This window comes from Choloepus didactylus, chromosome 3 (assembly GCF_015220235.1).
Source record: "Choloepus didactylus isolate mChoDid1 chromosome 3, mChoDid1.pri, whole genome shotgun sequence".
Taxonomy (NCBI): Eukaryota; Metazoa; Chordata; class Mammalia; order Pilosa; family Megalonychidae; genus Choloepus; species Choloepus didactylus.
The window spans coordinates 141456378-141473452 of record NC_051309.1 but is presented as its reverse complement, the minus strand read 5'-3'; the positions used below and the strand labels follow the sequence as shown (position 1 = coordinate 141473452).

Sequence of the window (17075 nt, the reverse complement as noted above, 5' to 3'; positions counted from 1 at the left end):
AGACAATAGAGAAAATCAGTAAATCAAAGAGTTGATTATCTGAAGAGATCAATAAAATCAACAGACCTAGCAAGACTGATAAAGCAAAAAAACAAAAAAAGACACAAACTACCAATAACAGAAATGAAATAGGGAATATCACCATAATGCTGCAGATAATCAAAAGGATAATAAAGGGGAGTACTATGAACAACCCTTAACATATGTTTGATAACTTAGATGAAGTAGATCCTTTACTTGAAAAGCACAGACTACCCTAAGTCACCCAGTATGAAATAGAAATTGTGAGTAGCTTCTGTAACTGTTAATGAAATTTAATATGTAATATTAAAAAAAATATGTAATTTAATATGTAATATTAAAAAAAAAGTGAAATCTGTAGGCCTAGGTGGTTTCATTGGACAATTCTGCCAAATATTTAAAGAAGATTTAGCGCCAATTCTACACAATCTCTTCCAGAAAATAGAAGAAGAGGGAACACTTCCCAATTTATTTTATGGAGCTGGTATTACCTTTTAAAAGACAATATAAAAAAAGAAAACAACAGACCAATATCTTTTATGAATATATATGCAAAAATTCTTAACAAAAAATTAGTAAATTGATTTATTGATATAAAAAGAATTATAGAAGATGGCAGCATAGAGAGGAGTGGAAACTAGTTAGTTCCCCTAGAACAACTAATACACAACAGGAACAACTAGTAAATAACCCAGAATAACTGCAGGGAGGCAAACGTGACTGTCCGCTCATCATACCCCAACCTGAATTGGGAGGAATGCCCAAGATCACAGCATAAAATCTGTAAGTAAAAAATGCGGATCTGAGTGGAGAGCCCCTCGCTCATGGAAGCTTCCCGGTGCTAGACAGCAGCACTCTCTGAACAAGCGAGTGTACCTCAGCCCAGCTCCAACTGGGGTTTTAATGTTAACTGCTCAATACAGACTGCGAATCCCCAAGAAGCAGACAGAGACTTTTGGTGACGACTGGCCTTGGAGAGTCATGGGACATATCTGTCTTGGGATCAGGAGCCAAAAGGATCGGGTCCTGTCTCTAGTCAATTGGTGAATCTGGGGGCCATAGACTGACCCTGAAAGGGGGCTTTCTGTCCCTTTCTCTCTCTCTCAACCTGGGCGGCTCAGTGGAGAAAGCCTCAACTGTTTTCAGCTTGCAGTGCTCTACAGTAGAGAAAGCCTCAGCCATTTTTAAACTCACGGTACTCTGACCCAGACAAAGGTGTAGATAGCAGTCAGAGAAACAAAGAATCTATTTATTTGCAAATAACCTCTCTTTAGGGGGCATATCTTCCCAAGAGGAAAGAGGTGGGGCCCAGCTCTACTACCCACCTTCCATTTAGAACCAGACCCCAGAGCCTGGGGGAAAACAGCCATGGGCCACACCTCCTTGTACCTGTCTGGAGTGACAGACTGACAGGTGCCACCTGCTGGGCAGAAAAGCACAGGCTGTGTCAGTCCTCTAAGACACACCATCAGGGAAACCAGATGCTGAATATTTCCTCCTTCTGGAACCTGAGCCTGTTCTCATCTGGGAGAGCCTAATTGGGGTGGCCAAGGAGGTCAGATGCCTAGACAAACAGAAAACTACAACCTACACTAAGAAAAACAAAGCTGTGGCCCAGTGGAAGAAACAAACTTACACTTCAGCTGAGATACAGGAATTTAAACAAATAATGCTAAATCAATTCAAAAAATTTACAGAAGATATGGCAAAAGAGATAAAGGCTATAAAGAAAACACTGGCAGAAATTGAAAGTTCGAAAAAACAACTGGCAGAATCTATGGAAATGAAAGGCACAACACAGAGATGAAAGACGCAATGGAAACATAAAACAGCAGATCTCAAGAGGCAGAAGAAAACACTCAGGAACTGGAGAACAAAACACCTGAAAGCCTACACACAAAGGAGCAGATGGAGAAAAGAATGGAAAAATATGAGCAACGTCTCTGAGAACTTAAGAACAAAACGAAATAAAATAATGTATGTGTCATTGGTGTCCCAGAAGGATAAGAGAAGGGAAAAGGAGCAGAAGCAATAACAGAGGAAATAATCAATGAAAATTTCCCATCTCTTATGAAAGACAAAATTACAGATCCAAGAAGCACAGCGTACTCCAAACAGAATAGATCTGAATAGGCCTACGCCAATACACTTAATAAATCAGATTATCAAACGTCAAAGACAAAGAGAGAATCCTGAAAGCAGCAAGAGAAAAGTGATCCATCACATACAAAGGAAGCTTAATAAGTCTATGTGCGGATTTCTCAGCAGAAACCACAGAGGCAAGAAGGAAGTGGTGTGATATATTTAAGATACTGAAAGAGAAAAACTGCCAACCAAGAATCCTATATCTGGCAAAACTGTCCTTTTAATATGAGGGAGAGTTCAGAATATTCTGTGACAAACAGAGTTTGTGAACAAGATACCTGCCCTACAGGAAATACTAAAGGGAGCACTACAGACTAATAGGAAAAGACAGGAGTGAGAGGTTTGGAACATAGTTTTGGGTGATGGTAGCACAGCAATGTAAGTACACTGAACAAAGATAACTATGAATATGGTTGAAAGAGGAAGGTTAGGAGCATGTGGGACACCAGAAGAAAAGAGGAAAGTTAAAGACTGGGACTTGTATAACTCAGTGAAACCTAGAGTATTCAACAATTGTGATAAAATGTACAAATATGTTTTTTCACAAGGGAGAACAAACGAATGTCAACCTTGCAAGGTATTAAAAATAGGGAGATATTGGGAGAAAAATACAATCAATGTAAACTAGAGACTGTAATTAACAGAATCATTGTATTATGCTTCCTTTAATGTAACAAAGGCAATATACCAAGGTAAATGCAGATAAGAGGGGGCATAATGGAAGGGTGTGAGACTCCTGGCATTGGTGGTGGTGTCTGACTCTGTATTCTACTTTGATCTAAGGTTATCTTTCCTTTTGCTGCTTTCTATCTGTCATGTTTTTGTTGTTGATGTTGATGTTGTTTTTCTCTTTCTTTTTTCTTTTTCTTTTGCCTCTCTACCTTCTTTGACTCTTCCTCCTGCTTTGTGGAAGAAATGTAGATGTCCTTATATAGATAGTGGTGAGGGTGGTGAAGACATAAATATGTGACTATACAAGAAACCATCGATTGTTTACTTAGGATGGAATGTATGGCGTGTGAACAAAACCATCTTTAAAAAAAATGGGTTGATGACGAAACCTCAAGGGCAATATACTGAATGAAATAAGCCAGACACATAAGGACAAATATTGCAGAGTCTCACTGATGGGAACCAATTATGATATGTAAACTTATAGACATGAAATATGTTACCAAGGTATAGAACAAGGCTAAAGAATGGGAGCGGTTGCTTAGTATGAGCATAATGTTCAACTAGGATGAACTTAAATGTTTGGAAATGAACAGAGGTGATGGTAGCATGTTGTGAGAATAACTAACAGTGCTGAATGATGCGTGACTGTGGTGGAAAGGGGAAGCTCAGAGTCATGTATGTCACCAGAAGGAAAATTGGAGGTTAAAAGATGGGAATGTATAAAATGGTAAACCTTGTGGTAGGCAATGTCCAAGATTAACTGTGCAAATATTAGAAATCTCTTTCATGAACCAGAACAAATGTATGACAATACAACTAGAAGTTAATAATAGAGAGGCATATAGGGAAATATATATACCTATTGCAAACTCTATACTACACTTAGTAGTATTTCAATGTTCTTTCATAAACAGTAACAAATGTACTATACAATTACTATGAGTCAACAATGAAGGGGGAGGGGTGGTTAGGGATATGGGAGGATTTGAGTTTCCTTTTCTTTCTTTTTTTTTTTCTTCTTTGTCTTCATTTCTTTTCTGGAGTAATGAAAATGTTCTAAAAATTGAACAAAATTTAAGTGTGGTGATGGATGCACAGCTGTATGATGGCACTGGGGGCAACTGATTGTGCACTTTGGATCTTTGGGTAATTGTATGGTATGTGAACAATCACAATAAAAAAAAATTAAAAAAAGAATTATATACTGTGACCAAGTAGGATTTATTCCAGAAGTGCCAGGCTGTTTAGTGTTCAAAAACCAATGTTCTAGTCAATCAGGATGGTGGTGTTGCATGCTACAACGTGCTCTCCCCCAAAGATAATCTTCATTTATCTTTGAAAATTAGCAAAAACTTGCAGAGCCATCATCTTCGGAAATCTGGGAAACAGTTAAAGGGTTGCAGCAACTATAGGAGCACTGAATCAAAAAAATGCAGCTTTAAAAAATGGTAGGAGAAACTTGTGGGGCTCTTACTTGGCTCTGTACCACTCCCTTCCTGGCACTCTGTGCACCACTTATGAGTCCCTGGCCCTGTTCTGGAGGGAACAGAGGAATTTATGCACATACTGCAGTGTCTGTATGTCAGTGGCAGTCTATTGGGTGGCAGCCTGAAACTCTAAACCTAGGAAATGCATCTCTGCCTCACCCTCCCAGAACTTGCTCTGCAGGCAGAATGTAGCTTTTAAACTGCCAAAACAGTGTAAGAAACAATTAAGTGAAAGCTGCTGGGGAAAGGATTAAGTGCTTAAGTCATATAATAGAGCACACATGAGGCGGGGGAAAGTCTGTTTCATAGAGAGTATAAGGGGCAAAGTTTCTCTAAAGGGAGGAATTCCTAAATACAAAAGCAAGCAAAGCCCCAGAACAAGATCAGACTCAGAAAAGATGGAGAGGACCCTCCACTTCACATTTGCCTTGGACTGATCTGTGATAGGAGGGCTAAACTCTGAAGGAAGCCATCAGCCAAAGCAGAGCCAATTTGCAAAAACTAGTGTTGTTTTGTTTGTTTTCATTATTACTTCCTGGCACTCAAGGAAATCTGTCATATCACTACCTGGATACAAACTTAAGGAACAGACAGCTCAGGGATTAAATTCCAGAGTTAACACATTAAAAAATTAAAATGTACTGTGTCAATAACAGATTACAAGACAAAAAAAAGGAAATGATTGTCTATCCAAAGGAACAAGATAAAAGTCAAGAAGCCATCTAGTTTTTGGACATACCAGACAAAGATGTAGGGGAAAATATCCTCAATGTGTTCAATAATATAAAGGAAAACACAAAGAAAGGTCTAAAGGATATCAGGAAAACAATGAATGAACAATACGAGACTCTCAGTAAAGAGAGAGAAATTTTTTAAAGGAACCAAACAGAAATACTGGGGTTGAAGACGACAATAACCGAAAATTTCCTAAAGGGTTTCAACAGCAGATTAGAGCTGGAAGAAAAAGAATAGGAAACTCAAAGGCAGGACAATTGGAATGATTCAGTCTGAGAGGTAGAAAGAAAAAGAATGAAAAAAAGTGAACAGAGCCTAAGAGACCTATGGCACACCATCATGTGTACCAGTATATGCATTGTGACAGTCACAGAAGAAGAAGAAAGAAAATGTCAGAAGGAACATTCAAAGAAATAATTGCAGAAAACTTTAAATTAAAAAATCAAACAAACAAACATGGATATGTACATTCAATAAACCCAGTGTACTCCAAACAGGAAACACTTGAATAGAACCATGCCCAGACACATAGTAGTCAAACTGTCAAATTCTAAGGACAAGAAGAGAGTTCTGAAAGCTGCAAGACAAAAGCAAGGTGTTATTAACAAGGGACTCCCAATAAGATTAGGTGAAAATTTCTCATCAGATAGCATGGAGACAGGAAAGCAGTGGGACAAAATATTTTAATACTGAAAGAAAAGAATTGCCAACCAAGTACTTTATATCTGGTGATACTGTCTTTCAAAAATGAGGGAGAGTTTTAGAAATGCCCAAACAAACAAAAGCTGAGGTATTTTGTCAACACTAGACCTGCCCTACAAGTAATGCTAAAGGGAGTTCTTCAAACTGAATGGAAAGGACAGTACACAGTAGATTGAAGCGCCATAAAGAAAGACCTCCAGTAAAGATAGCTATTTTGGTTTGCTAAAGCTATTGCAATGCAATAACAGAAATAGGTTGGCTTTTGCAATGGGGATTTATTAGCTTACAAGTTTACAATTCTAAGGCCATGAAAATGTCCAAATTAAGGCATCAATAGGACAATATTTTCTCTGAAGACTGATTACCAGTAAGCGTGGGCTCCTCTGTCAGATAGCAAGATACGTGGTGACATCTGCTTGTCCTTCTCTCTAAGGTTTCATTGCTTCCAGCTTCTGGCTTCAGTGGCTTCCTCTCAGCTTCTCTGCGGCTTTCTCTGTGATCTTAATTTCATCTCTTATAAAGGTAAAAGGATTGAGATCCTCCTTAGGGCAACTTCTCAATTGAAATAACCTAATCAAAAGGCCTCACCTACAGTAGGCCTGTACCCATAGGAATGAATTAAAAGAAAATGATCCTTTCTTGGGTACATACAGCCTCCAAACTACCACAGTAACCATATAGGTAATTAGAAATACCAGTACTATTGAACTGCATTTTTGATATGTAACTCTACATTTTCCTTCTTATAGGTTATAAAATGGAAATGTATAAAAAGTAATGATAAATCTGTCATTCGTACATTGTATGATGATATAGTCTTATATTAGAATAGCTATTCAAGCTCTTTTGGGTTGCTAGTTGCATGGTAAATTTTTTTCCATCCTTTCCCTTTAAACCATACTCGTGTCTTTGAATTTATGGTGAGTGTCTTGCATACAGTTGGGTCATGTTCTTTATCCATTCTGCCACTCTCTGCCTTTTGACTGGAGAATTTAATCCACTTACATTGAAGTAACAATATACAATGTACAATGTGGTATATACACCCAATGGAATATTGTTAAGCTGTAAAAGGGATTGAAGTTCTGATACATAGAACAATAAAGATGATGAAGACCTCATTTTGAGTAATATAAGCCAGACACAAAAGGACAAATATTGCATGATATCATTGATAAGTAATTAGAATAAGCAAATTCATAGAGTCAGAAACTAGAATACAGATTACCTGGGGCTGGAGCAATGATAGGAAATGGGAAGTTAGTGCTTAATTGGTACAGAATTTCTGTTTAGGATGATGGAATGTTTTGGTAATGGATATTGCTAATGGTAGCACTACACTTTTAGTGTGATTAATACCATGAATTATATGTTTGAATGTTGTTAATTGGGTTAATTTTAGATTATATATATGTTACTAGAATAGAAATTAAAATAGAAAACAAAATATAATTGGGATAATGGATATTAGTGATGGTAGTCGTACAACATTGTGAGTATAATTAATATTATTAAGCATACACTTGTTTGTGGTTAAAATGGAAAATTTTGTGCTTTTTATTTGTTAATGCAATAAAAAATTTAAAAACTCAAGTTAATCCACAATGTTAATTGCTAAAGTAAAATCACATGATCATATCAAGTGATGCACACATACCATTAAACCAAATTCAATACCTATCAGGGATAAAAACTCTCAGAGAAATAAGAATAGAAAACTACTTCCTCAACTTGATAGAAAATATCTATAATAAACCTACAGCTAACATTATATTTAGTGGTGAAAGACTGAATGCTTTCTCCCTAAAATCCAGAACAAGGCAAGATGTCTGCTTGTACAACTCTTATTTGTTATAATACTGGAAGACCACAAGGTAAGAAAAGGGAGTGAAAGGCATACTTATTGGAAAGGAAGAAATAAAAGTGCCCCTGTTTGCAGATAATAAAGTTGTTTACACAGAAATTCCAAAGGAATATACCAAAAAAAAAAAAAAAAAAAAAAAAAATCTCCTAGAACCAAAAAAGGAATTTTGGCAAGATTGCAGGATATTAAGATAAACATGCAAAAATCCATCATATTTCTAGGTACCAATGATGAACATGTGGACAATGGAATTAAAAATAAACTTCTATTTACATTTGCTCAAAAAACAAATGATATTATTGGGTGTAAATCTAAGCAAAGAAGTATAGGATGTTGTTTTAGTTTTCTCTCAGGGTCAGGGCTGGCCTGCAATCTTTAGGTTTTCTTGGCTTTTCCACCGCATGGTGTTGTGGTTTGAAGCTGTATGTAACCTCAGAAAAACATGCTCATAAATTTAATCCATTCCTATGACTGTGAAACCATTGTAAATAGAACTTTTTGATGAGATTATTTTGGTTGTGGTTTGGTCCACCTCAGTCAGGATGCATCTTAATCCTATTACTGGAGTCCTGTATAAGCAGAATGAAATTCAGACAGAGCAAGAGAAAGCCATGATAAACAAGAAGCTAACTTCAGTGGAACCTCAAAGAGAATGGCGAGGCCAGGAATGACTGCCATGTGCATTGCTATTTGATAGAGGAGCCAAAACCAAGGATATTTGAAGCCAGCCACAGAACACCAGTATTCAGGAAGAAAGCACTGCCTTGATGATGCCTTGATTTGGAAACCATAAGCTAATAAATTCCCATTGGTTAAGCCAATCCATTGCATGGTATTTTCTTAAGCAGCCAAGGAAACTAAAACACATGGCAGTGCACATGGCAGCATTTCTCCTTTCTCTCCATTGACTTTGCTTCTTGCTTTTTCCATGGCTTCTCTCTATGGCCTTCTCTATAAGGCCCCCAGTAAGAGGATTATGATGCATCCTGAGTCAGCTGGCCACACCGTAAGTAAAAATGTCATCTTCAGAAGTTACTATTTACAGTGGATTCATATCCACAGGAATGGATTAAGATTTAAAACATGTTTTCTTGGGTACTTAATCCAATCCCCAACAGGCATGTGTGGTGAAACACAACACTGATGAAAGAAATGAAAGAAGCTCCAAATAAATGGAGAGATATATCAATTTCATGCTTCTGAAGATTCAACATTTTAAAGATGTGAATTCTTTCCATATTGATATACAGATTTATTGTAATTCCTATCAATATCCCATTAAGATTTTTGTAGAGATAGCTAAATATTCTAAAATTATGAGGAAATGGAAAAGAGCTATAATGGTTAAAACAGCCAAGAAAAAGTAGAATAAAGTTGGGGGAATCGGTCTACCCTATTTTAAGAATTATTATTTGCTACAGTAATCATGACTATGAGTTATTGACAGAGAGATAGACATACAGATCTATGGAACAGAATAGAGAAACTAGAAATAGATTCAAACAAATATACCTACTGATTTTACAAAGACAGGAAAGAAATTCAGTAGAGGAAAGAGCCTTTTCAACACATGGTACTGGAGTCATTGGACATCCATAGTTTAAAAAAATAACATCAACTGAAACATCTTATACAAAATTAACTCAGAGTTGATCACAGACTTAAATAAAAGATGTAAGATTATAACATTTATAAAACAAAAAATTGGAGATTAATTTGGGATCTAGAGTTAGGCAAAGAGTTCTTCACACCACAATCATGGTTCATAAAAAGAAACAGAAAGAATTGAAAAATTGGATCTCATCAATATTAAAAACTTTTGCTCTGCAAAAGGCCCTGTTAAAAGGATGAAAAGACTTAGTACAGACTTGGAGAAAATATGCAAGTTATATCTGACTGAATTCTACTATCGGAAATTTATATATGCCATTCAGAACTCAGCAGTAAAAAACCCAACAATTTAATTAGAAAATGAGGAAAAGAAATGAAGAGTCATTTCACTGAAAAGGATATACAATTGCAAATAAGCACATGAAAAGATGTTCAACCCTATTTATCAGTTCCCTGTTGCTGCTTAACAAATTACCATAAACTTAGTGACTTAAAATAAGACAAACTATTACCTTATCTGGAGTCAGAAGTTTAAAATGAGTCTCGGTAGACCAAAATTTGTACTCTCTCCACAGGCCATAGAGGAAAACCCAATTCCTTGCCTTTTCCAGTTTTTAGAGCTGCATTCCTTATATTCCTTGATTTATGGCCCCTTCCTCCATCTTTAAAGCAAGCAATATAGCATCTTCAGATCTCTCTTTTTCTGTCTTCATCTTGACTTCTGACTCTAACTGCTTTCCCTCTCACAAGGATTCTTGTGATTACATTGAGTCAACCTGGATAAGCCCAACGTCATGATTCTTAACATCTGCAAAGTCTGTTTTGCCATATTCCATAGTATATTCACAGTTTCACATATTAGGACCCAGACATCTTTAGGTGGCCTTTATTCAGTCTACCACAATTAACCATTAAGGAATTGCAAATTAAAACTATAACAAAATGTCACTACATAACTTTCAGAATGGCTAAAATAAAGCAAAGTGACAACACCAAATGCTGGTAAGGATGCAGAAAAATTGAATCACTCATACATGGTTGGTCAGAATGTAAAATGATACAGCCACTCTGTAGAACTGTTTGGCAATTTATTTAAAAAAGAAAACATGCAAATACCACACAACCCAGCATTTGCACTCCTGAACATTTATTGCAGGTAAATGACAACTTATATTTACATAAAAAACCTCTACCTGTATGTTTATAATAGCCCCAATCTGGGAACAACCCAAATGTCCTTCAGGGGATAAAGGGTTAAAGTGTGGTACATCCTTACCATGGAATATTATTCAGTAATAAAAAGGAATTAACTGTTGATACATGCATGAATCTCCAGGAAATTATGCTGATTGAAAAAAGCCAATCCCAAAAGATTACATATGGAAGGATTCCCTTTCTGTAACATGTTTGAAATATAAAATTATATAAATGGAGAACAAAATAGTGGTTGCCAGGATTCAGTGATGGGGAGATGTAGGAGGTAAGTGAATGTGGCTGTAAATGGGCAAGGTGAAGGGTTATTGTGGTGGTAGAACTGTTCTAGATCTTGAATATAAATATCAGTGTCTTGATTGTATAATTATACTATTATTTTTCATGATGTTACTATTGGGAAACTGAGCAAAAAATATGAAGCATCTCTATAATTTCTTACCGTTACATGTGAATCTACAATTATCTTAAAATTAAAAGACTAAAAATATTGTATAAAAAACTTGTAAGTTATGGCTAAAGCAATGCTTAAAGGGAAATTTATAGTCATAATAGCATGTCTTTAAAAAAGAGAAAAGATAGAAAAAACAGAGAAAATTAAAACCCAAAGAAACAAGGAAGGGAAAAAGTAGGTAGAAGTCAATGAAATAGAAATTAACATAACGATGGGAAAAACATCAAAGCTAAAAGTTGGTTATTTGAAAATATCAATAAAATTGACAGACCCCTACCAAAGTAGATTGAATAAAAAGAGAAAGCAAATATTATAAAGATCAGATGAAAAAAAACTGACATCGTTACAGATCCTACATACATTAAAAACAATTATAATATATTTTGAAGTAATTTACTTCAATTACTTTGGCAATTTAGGTGAAATGGGAAAATGCCTTGAAAATCACAGCTTTCATAAAATGGACACAGTAGAAAATCTGAGTAGTATTCATTTATTTAAAAAATTGAATTTAATATTAAAAACCTTCCCACCAAAACAAACCATAGATCCAGAGGGCGTTACAGTGAATTCTTCCAAACATCTTAAGGAAAAAATAAATCCAATCTCACATTTCTTCCAGATAATTGAAAAAGGAGAATCCCTTTTTTACTTAATATTTGGCCACCATAAACTTGATAGCATAATCTGCAACAGACATTACATAAAAGAATATTTACAGGCAGTCTTGCTTATGAACTTATTATATTCAAAAAGCTTACACAATCTTCCCAATCTTAACACTTAGTAAAAATACACAGTCACAAAACAGCATGGTACTCGCACAAGGATAGACATGTAGACCAATGGAATCTGAGAGTTCAGAAATCAACCATCTCATCTGTGGTCAACTGATTTTTAACAAGGTTGTCAAATCCACTCAATAGGGAAAGAACACTCTCTTCAAAAAATTGATACTGAGAAAACTGGATATCCATATGCAAAAGATTGAGTGTGTACCCCTCCCTCACACTATGTACAAAAATTAACTGAAAATAGATCAAAGACCTAAATATAAGAACCAGAACTATGAAACTCCTAGAAGAAAATATAGGGAAACAACTTTAGGTCTTTAGGCAAGGGTTTCTTAGACTTTACACCAAAGGAAAACAACAAAAGAAAAGAAACAGATAAATGGGGTCTCATCAACATTAAAAATTTTTGTGCATCAAAGTACTTTACCATGAAAGTAAAAAGATAACTTACACAATGGGAAAAATTATTTGGAAACCACATATCCAATAAAGGTTTAATATCCAGAATATATAAAGAAATATATAAAGAAATCCTTCCACTTAACAAAAAGAGAAACAACCCAATTAAAAAATGGGCAAAAGACTTGAACAGACATCTCTCCAAAAAAAGATATACAAATGACCAGAAAGCACATGAAAAGATGCCGAACATCATTAGCCATCAGGGAATTGAAAATCAAAACCACAATGAGGAGGGTGAGTCTGTCATCTGCCAGGCAGCTGTTTGGCAGACAGAAAGTTTGATGGACTCAGGTGGTAGATGATGATGGTAGAAGGTTCCTGAGGCACCCTCTCCTCTGCTCAGATTGCTGAGGTGTATCTGTAGGGAAGAAAGGAAGGAGTGATAGTGAGATGTGAGGGGGCCCACGAGGGACCCATTGGCAAGAGGAGAGCCTGCATGATGAAACTATTTCCCTTTCAGTCTTGTCACCCTGTGCCTGTGCTCATGTCTGCAGAGAAGAGTAGAAGCATGGCCTGAGGGCTACCATGACTTAGCATTCAGATCTATTCTGCTTCCTTCCACACCATTCCACCAGGTGCCCAGGTGGTCTCCCTCCACCCTGTGTGATGTCTGCATTCCATTCTATCTTTTGGAGACATTTCTCCAAAGAAGATATACAAATGGCCAAAAAGTACATGAAAAGATACTCAGCATCATTAGCCATTAGGAAATGCAAATCAAAACACAATGAGATACCATTTCACACCCACCAGAGTGGCTAGTATTTAAAAAACAAAACAAAACAAAAAAATCCGGAAAATTGCAAGTGTTGGTGAGGATGTGGAGAAATAGGAACACTCATTCGTGGTTGGTGGGAATGTAAAATGTTGCAGCTGCCGTGGAAGACAGTTTGGTCGTACCTCAGAAAGTTAAGTATAGAATTACCATATGACTCAGCAAAAGAACTGAACAGATATTTGCACACTGATGTTCATAGTGGCATTATTCACAATTGCCAAAAGATGGAAGCAACCCAAGTGTCCTTCAATTGATGAAAGGGTAAACAAAATGTATTTTTTACAGAGAATGGAATATTATTCATCCATAGAAAGAAATGAAAGTCTGATACATGTGACAACATGGATGGATCTTGAAGACATCATGTTGAGTGAAGTAAGCCAGACACAAAAAGACACATTGCATGATTTCACTAATATGAAATAATTAGAATAAGTAGACTTGTGGAGTCAAAAACTAGAATATAGGTTTCCATGGGCCAGTTGAGGGCAGAGAATGGGAAGTTAGTGCTTAAATAGTACAGAGTTTCTGTTTGGGTTGATGGAAAAGTTTTGGTAATGGGTGGTAGTGATGGTAACATGACATTGTGAATGTAATTAAGAGCATTGAATTATATATTTGATTGTGGTTAATAGGGGAAATTTTAGGTTGCATATATGCTACTAGAATAAAAATTAAGAACAAAATAACATAGCAGGGACTGTATAATGGTTCAGCCACTCTGGAAGTCAGTCTGGCAGTTCCTTAGAAAACTGGATATAAAGTTCCCTTCGATCCAGCGATTACGCTTCTCAGTATATACCCGGAAGATCTGAAAGCAGTGACATGAACAGATATCTGCATGCCAATGTCCACAGCAGCATTATTCACAATTGCCAAGAGATGGAAACAACCTTAATGTCCTTCAACACATGAGTAGGTAAATAAAATGTGGTATATACACACGATCGAATACTACACGGCAGTAAGAAGGAACAATGTTGTGAAACATATGACAACATGGATGAACCTTGAAGACATAATGCTGTGCGAATTAAGCCAGGTACAAAAGGAGAAATATATGCTGCCACTAATGTGAACATTGAAAAATGTAAAACAAATAGTTTATAATGTAGAATGTAGGGGAACTAGTGATAGAGAGCAATTAAGGAAGGGGGAATGATAATCCAGTAAGAACAGATAAGCTACCGTGGGTAAATTTAACGTTCTGGGAATGCCCAGGAATGACTATGGTCTGTTAATTTCTGATGGGTATGGTAGGAACAAGTTCACAGAAATGTTGCTATATTAGGTTACTTTCTTGGGGTAGAGTAGGAATATGTTGGAAGTAAAGTAGTTATCTTAGGTTAGTTGTCTTTTTCTTACTCCCTTGTTATGGTCTGTTTGAAATGTTTTTTTATTGTATGTTTTTTAATTTTTTTAATTTTTATATAGTTGATTTAAAAAAAAAAGAGTTAATTAAAAAAAGAAAAAGAATGAAAAAATATGCAGAGCCCCCTTGAGAGAGTGCAGGGGTGTTGGGCTTCCCCATCTTGATGGTTGCTGAAGTGCTCACAGACAGGGGACTGGTGGTTTGATGGACTGAGCTCTCTACCACAGGACTTGCCCTTGGGAAGACTGGTGCTGCAAGGGAGAGGCTAGGCCTCCCTATGGTTGTGCCTAAGAGCCTCCTCCTGAATACTTCTTTGTTGCTCAGATGTGGCCCTCTCTCTCTCTCGCTAAGCCAACTTGGCAGGTGAAATCACTGCCCTCCCCACTGTGTTAGATCAGACGCCCAGGGGAGTGAATCTCTCTGGCAACATGGAATATGACTCCCAGGGAGGAATGTAGACCCAGCATCATGGGATGGAGAGCATCTTCTTGACTAAAAGGGGGATGTGAAAGGAAATGAAATAAGCTACAGTGGCAGAGAGATTCCAAAAGGAGCCAAGAGGTCACTCTGGTGGGCACTCTTATGCACAATATAAGCAACCCTTTTTAGGTTCTAGTGAATTGGAGTAGCTAGCAGTAAACTGTCAAACTGCAACCCGGAACCCATGAATCTTGAAGACGATTGTATAAAAATGTAGCTCTTGGGGGGGGGGGGTGTGACAATGTGATTGGGAAAGCCATATGGACCACACTCCCCTTTGTCTAGTTTATGGATGGATGAGTAGAAAAATGGGGGAAGGAAAAAAACAAACAAACAAAGGCACCCAGTGTTGTTTTTTACTTTAATTGCTCCTTTTCACTTTAATTATTATTATTGTTATTTTTGTATGTGTGGTAATGAAGATGTTGGGGATTGATTTTGGTGATGAATGCACAGCTATGTAATGGTACTGTGAACAACAGAATGTACGCTTTGTTTTGTATGACTGCATGGTATGTGAATATATCTCAATAAAATGAATTTTTAAAAAATACAGACCAAAAAAATAACATAGCAGTGTACAACACAGTGAACCCTTATGTAAACCATTTTTATGATAGAACAATTATAAAAATATTTCTTTTATCAGTTGTAACAAATATATCACACTAAGGCAAGGTGTTAATAATAGGGTGGAATATGAGAACTCTTTATTTTATGCATGATTTTTCTGTAAATCTACAACTTTTCTAATAGAGAGAAAGGTTGGGGGAGGGGTGGAGACTTTCTCTATCCCAAGGAATAATACATTTTTTAAAACTTTAAAAACACTTGGATCCTTAATCTATCTGTAATTTACTTTTCTATTTAGTATGTGCTAGGATCTAATTTTATTTTTCTTATCCACACTATTTGTTGAAAAGGAGAACTTGGCCCATTCAATTATAATGCTACTTCTTATGTATATCACATACCCTAAAAGCTTGAATCTATTTTTGGACTTTCTATTCTGTACTGTTCTGTTTGTTACTGTGTGCATACTGTACTTTGTTAATTATTCTAGCATCACAGTGTTTTGATACGTGATAAGGTAAGCCCTTCCCTCCTTTTTCTTTTTTGCCAGAATACCTTGGCTATTCTTGCCCATTTACTCTTTCATAGGAAGTTTACCATCTGTGTAGGATTAAATTTCATGAATTATCCTGTTGGAACTTTTTTGGAATTGCATTGAAGTTGCAGTGAATTTTCAAGCATTGACATACTTATGATGTTGACTGTTCCACAGGTTAAAGTTAATTTTCCCAACAAAGTTCTTGCACTATTTTTGTGTTTGATTCTCAGGCAGGTGTTATCTTTCATTATAATAGCAAATTGGATATTTTTAACTGTTATGTTTTCTAATTATTGCTGGTGTTTGGGAAATCTCTTTTTTTGTTGTTTTTTTTTAATGTTGATTTATCTGGTGACTTAGTGTACTCTCTTATTAGTCCTAATAATTGGTAGATTGTATGCAGATTTCTAGGTAAATAGTCAAATTGTCTGTAAATAATAATACTATTGGATCTTCCCTTTTCAACCTTTAAATTCAGGACTCCCTTCCCAACATACTGAACCCCTAGTACAATATTGAATTTTAGTGGTGATATTGAGTAGCCTTGTATTATTACTGAATTTAATATAGTGCTTCTGATATTTCACCATGAATAGTGGTGGTAATATGTCAGGTTTCTGGTAGATATTCTTTATTAAATTAAGAAAATTTCCCCCTATTTCTAGTTTTCCAAGAGTTTTTCTTATATATGGATGTTAAAATTTGCCAAATGCATTTTCATTATCATTTGGTATGATTATTTTATCTATTTCTCTCTTTGAATTATATTAATAGAGCTTCTAAGGTTATAAAACTTTTAACTATATTTAATTTTAAACCATTGTCACTTTTTGCTAGAGTGATGTGCAAAAACATTTTAAGATGCAATATTCTCTGTTGTAGAAAGTTGTCTTCAAAGGAGATGGAGATGACACATTAGGAAACTCAGTAGTTGACCAAAGGTAAGTGTGGCTTACCAGAAAAACATTTTTTATTGATATATTTAAGTATTGTTAAAATAAATCCTTTTATGTTAGAAATTTTTATTTTATTGTCTGTTCTAACTAGGTCTAAATGATCTGTCTTCAAATTAACAAGATAAAAGCAAAATATTATAGAGTATAAGATAGTGACTCTTACCTGGAGGTGATTTTGCTCCCTAGGAGATATTTGGCAATGCCTGGAAACATTTT

General features: G+C 35.9%; 1 protein-coding gene across 1 annotated transcript in view; it reads left to right on the top strand.

The window, feature by feature from the left end:
• Nucleotides 1-17075, top strand: part of SCLT1 (sodium channel and clathrin linker 1) — a 278459-nt gene that overhangs the window by 38110 nt on the left and 223274 nt on the right. The window contains exon 3 of the mRNA XM_037830653.1: nt 16786-16844. Coding sequence (XP_037686581.1) covers nt 16786-16844 — 59 coding nt within the window. The remainder of the gene's footprint in view (nt 1-16785; nt 16845-17075) is intronic.